Raw genomic sequence first — 4,953 nt, 5'->3', positions numbered from 1 at the left:
GAGGCAGGAGACTCGCTTGAGCCCAGGAGTTGGAGGTTGCTGTGAGCTGTAATGCCATGGCACTCTACCCAGGGGGGCAGCTTGAGGCTCTGTCTCCAAAAAAAAAAAAAAAACAAATACTGGAGCTTAAATTTTTCCCTATTAGAAACAACTTGTTAGATTTGACCCACCTTTTTGGTATGCTAAATTCATTGACTCAACAGATATTCTTGAAAGCCTACTGTTAGGCACTAACATTAAGAATAGAGCATTAAACAAAACAGACAAAAACCACTGCCTCGTATAGCTGACATTTGTCATCTTTTGTGATCCTGACTCTATAAGTTAACGATTGCCCTATCCATTCCTTTCAGTTTAATGAAATTTGTAACATATACCTTATATCTTTTTTTTTTTTTTTGTAGAAACAGAGTCTCACTTTGTCACCCTTGGTAGGGTGCAGTGGCATCACAGCTCACAGCAACCTCCAGCTCTTGGGCTTAGCCTCCCAAGTAGCTGGAATTACAGGCACTCGCCATAATGTCTGGCTATTTTTTTGTTGCAGTTTGGCCGGGGCCTCAGCCTCCCAAGTAGCTGGAACTACAGGCGCTTACCATAATGCCTATTTTTTTGTTGCAGTTTGGCCGGGCCGGGTTCAAACCCACCACCCTCTCAGTATATGGGGCTGGCGCCCTACTCACTGACCCAAAGGCGCCTCCAATTTCTTATATCTTTATCGAAGTCATAAATGAAAAAGGATAAAGAGAACAAGGCTAACATCCAGGGTATTCCAATAGAAGTTTCCTTTTACTGATCCATTAAAGAACTGTTTGCGTCTATTATTATATTTAACTTAGTCTTGCACCTAACTCAGACCTCTCTTCATCATCCACAACTGTATCATAAAATACCTGTGCAATTTAAATATACTAAGTCTCCCAAATTGGTCTCAAGAAATTTCAGTAATGCAAAAGACCTGAACCTGCCTTGTATATCTGTATTAAAATAATTTAGGTAACAACAACAAAATGCTAAACTTACCCCTTTCATCCAATAGGAGATTTTCTGGTTTAATATCCCTGTGAGTTATTCCAATACCATGTAGATAAACCTAAGTGTGAAACAGAGGAAAACACACCAGAATTTGGCAACTTATTTCATTTGTACTAATTTTAAGTAACAAAAAAAGAGATAACTGTACCTACCACCCCTGCCATGAGTTGATGGAAGAACCTCTGAGCATCCTGTTCAGGCATGCCTATGTCTGGTTCTATAACAATTAATTTTAAAAGTTAGTTTACTGGATGAATATAAGCCAGGCCTTGACCACAGCACTGCTTAATTTGAAGCTTAAACATCTGTGTCTATACTTTCAGCAAACTGAATCAAATACCAACAAAAGATTCAGGTGTCCACTGACAACATACAGAAATTAACTCACATATTCACTTCTGCAAAAATAAGCTAGCATCACAGAAATTACAGAGAAATAACAAACAAACAATCTTTCAAATTAAGAATGGCACCATGCTTTAAAAGCCCACTTACTCTTCTACTAACTGACTTATCTGCTTTCTCCCCCATTTCTTCTAAGTTATACCAATATTTTTCCCATTCTTGAAATAGTTATCCAAGAATAATTCTGCACAAATCTAAGACAATTTCACAAGTATTTAACTGATTTAAATTTCACTCATTCTACTGAAGGGGATAGTGAAAAAAAAATTGACAAAACTTCATATAATTCCACACTATAAAGCCATGAATGCCTGTGAAGCTCCTTCAGGAAAGTTTTACTAACAAATGTTCTTTTGTCAGTGATCTTTTTATATTTTTATCTCTTTACCTCTTGATTTTTTTTATCCCAATTCTCTCCTGATACTTATATTAGAAATTCTACCACCTGTAATCAGTTTTTAACTGTTAATACAATAACTTTAAATAATAAATTTAGATCCATAGAATATTTTTACATACTTCCCAGGGTCCTGTAATATCAATCCTTTGAATCTTTATAGAACATTTAAGTAGCAAGCATAGAATTTACTTAATATAGCAGAACCTCCATATTTTCCCACCTCCTTACGTTGACCTAATTTTTGTAATCTGGACATGCACCACATATACTTATCGGTACAGAAGGCCTAGTTCCTTATGTTGACCATCTCCATATGTTAACCAGTTTGTTACAGTTCCTTGGGTGATCGACTTACAGAGGCTCTATTCTATATAAAGCAATCTTAGAACATTCTCAACTATTTCATTTAAACAAATAAAAAGGAAATAAAACTTGCTACTGTTTTGGATCTATAAATGTATATAATCATCTCACATAACTAGAATGTCTATGAAAAAATTGTGTTAAGCACACAATACATTGCATGACACTACAGTTTCTTATTCTTAAATTATATAAAAAAGCAATTCCCATCAAATCACTTATATAACTTGAGGGAAAAGTTTTCTTTCAGTTACTCTATGTATGCTTTCATGTGTTAATACAAAGTGCAAAACAAGGAGGCAATTTACTTCAATTTCACTGTCGCATAAGCAATTCTGAAAACAATGACCAAACAGCATATCAAAGATTAAAAATACAAGTTCAGAAAACTGCTTAATAGAATAATTATTTTGAATCTTTTCCATACCTATTCTGTCAAAAAGCTCTCCCCCACTACAGTACTCCAGAAACAGATATTGGATATTGCCTTCTCGCCTATGACCATAGAATTTCACCACATTCTCATGATTTAGCATTTTATTGATACAGATCTCTTTTTTAATATTTTCTGGACAGTCTATGGCACGCTTCATATCTACAATCTTCACTGCAACTGCTTCTTCAGTTATTCTATTCACAGCAAGTTGAACTCTAAAAAGGGAAAAGAAAAGGGTTATGACATTACAAGCATTTGAATTCCATTTCTTACGGAATTTCAAAAGATTAACTATGACTCATCCAAAGCTATTTTACCTTTATTACTTTCTCCACCAAGGAGAAACCAAGGAAATAGTTTCTGCCATGTTCTCAACAGATACTACTCCTTTCTGAAAGGTGAAGTACAACAGCTAACACTCCAAAGAAGTCATTCTGCTGTACATACAAAAGGCATTTAGCAAAGGCTTGATAAACTAAATTGAGATATTATCCATTCTAGGCCACATCATTTAAGATACATGTTTTAGTTTTTTTTGTTTGTTAAACAGGCCTGCACCGGGTTCGAACCTGCCACCCCTGGTGCCCAGGGCTGGTGCTCTAACCACTGAGTTCAAGCACCCAGCCCCTGCAAACATGTTTCTTTCATATATTGATATGAATGTAGTCTGTAGTAACTGTCTAAGCACCTATCCGGTAGATACTAATGTTGCCATCTTATAAATGAGGAAACAGAGGTACACAACGACTTTAGGACTTGCTTCCCATCACAAAACAATGGCCGGTATGTGATAGAGTGAGGATTTGAAACAAGGCAGACACCCTTGAGGGTGTTTTAACCACTACACTTAACCCTCAAGAAGACAGACATGTATGTGGGAGGACAGACAATGACTGCACTGTCTCTTCCAGCTCTTTACAAAGAAAATGCTTTAAAAGGAAAAGAAAAAAAAAAACAATCCTCAGACAAAACTGTATAACTTAAGTTGCCATAGTCTTGGATTTCAAACACAGAAATCTATTCTCTAAGGGACCGCTCAATTAGAATAACAACTCCACAACTCAGACAACAAACAGAAAACTAAAGCAAGTGTGAAGAGACTCAAACTCACTCTCCATAGGCACCTTCTCCCAGGGTTTGCACCAAGTCCCAGTCCTCCACAAAGGGCACTGCCATGGCTCCTCCCAGCGCCGCAGCTGGAAAAGGAATCCGGGAAAACTGAAGGATGAGTGCAAAATCATCTGTAAAGCCACTGAGCCCTGCCATTTGCATGACTCCCACTACAAATAACCGCCCAGCCCAGCTCATCCATACTTAAAACACAGGTCTTTAAAGCAAAAGCAAGTACTCACAACTTAGCCATTTTCTCGTGTGTTTCTCCTGTAAATCACAATCCCTATTCCCACGCACACCGAAGGCTGAAACTCTACCCTCATGAAGACAGAGGAAATTTAATAGCGTAGTGAGGAGTTGAGGAACAAATGGTTTCTAGGGAACGACAGAGGGAGGGGTGGGAGAGAGGGTGTGGAGAGTAAGGAGGTATAGGCTGGGGGCAGGGGGAGGTGTGCGAAAAAATGCTGCCTGCAGCAGAGCCTCCCTGCTACTTGCTCAGTTCCAATTCCACCCCACCCCCAAAGGACGGGAGGAGCCGGGGCGGGGCCAAACTGCCCCATCAGCGGAAATAAGGGCAGGGGAACCAGGACAGCGCCCAAATTTCTGGGGTTCCCTGCCAGCACTGGAGTGTTTCCCGTCCTTCCTCTACAACAAGGACCTCCTGGCACCACATACCTCCATCCACCCTCCGAAACCGCCCCTCCGCGGGAGTCTCCCCACCCTCTTTCGCCTGTCACTGCTCCTTTCCTGTCACTGTGCCCTTCCTCACTAATTAGACCCCCGAACTCCTCCTCCAAAATCCTTTTTCCCACCCTACTGGCCGCCTTTCCTCACCAGGCTGTCCTTTGCCCGCCGCCACAGGAATCCAAATGCAGCTCTTTTCCCGCCAAAACGTCCTGGCGTCATGGTGTCGCAAACGCGCGCACCCTCGCCGTAAAGCAGGACGGCGCGCGTTCCCCGGGCCAGACGCTCATGGCAGTTCCGAAACAGCGATGCCGACAGGTTGCCGGAGACCCCAGCTGAAGGGATTCAAAGGCTGCGAATTGATGTTTGTGCCCAAATGGGAACTAGCATCCGGTGTGGGACGTTCAGCTGGGCCTTGCTCGGGCAGGCGGAGCCGAAGCCGCCTTCGCTGTGCGCCAAGGCCGTGCTGCGCGCTTGGCTCCTGGACGCTGCGGCTACCTACGTACACCCACCAGCCCGT

At 41.3% G+C, this 4,953-nt stretch overlaps 1 protein-coding gene across 2 annotated transcripts in view; it reads right to left on the bottom strand.

Moving 5' to 3' along the window:
* The window catches only part of CHEK1 (checkpoint kinase 1), a 33,624-nt gene extending 28,872 nt beyond the window's left edge, over positions 1 to 4,752 (bottom strand). The window contains exons 1-4 of one of the 2 annotated variants that reach the window (XM_003796777.3): positions 4,584 to 4,752; positions 3,748 to 3,832; positions 1,185 to 1,249; positions 1,021 to 1,090 (exon numbers count right to left, since the gene is read on the bottom strand). In XM_003796777.3, the coding sequence (XP_003796825.1) occupies positions 1,021 to 1,090; positions 1,185 to 1,249; positions 3,748 to 3,832; positions 4,584 to 4,655 (292 nt within the window). In that variant the 5' untranslated portion in view covers positions 4,656 to 4,752. Of the gene's footprint in view, positions 1 to 1,020; positions 1,091 to 1,184; positions 1,250 to 2,627; positions 2,852 to 3,747; positions 3,848 to 4,583 lie in introns of those variants that run through there. The other variant, XM_012809587.2, reaches the window with a different exon arrangement.
* Positions 4,753 to 4,953: the final 201 nt, after the last annotated feature.

This window comes from Otolemur garnettii, unplaced genomic scaffold, assembly GCF_000181295.1.
Source record: "Otolemur garnettii isolate 467f Iridium unplaced genomic scaffold, OtoGar3 scaffold00108, whole genome shotgun sequence".
Taxonomy (NCBI): Eukaryota; Metazoa; Chordata; class Mammalia; order Primates; family Galagidae; genus Otolemur; species Otolemur garnettii.
Note: the sequence above shows the minus strand (reverse complement) of the source record. Positions and strands in the feature narration are given on the sequence as shown.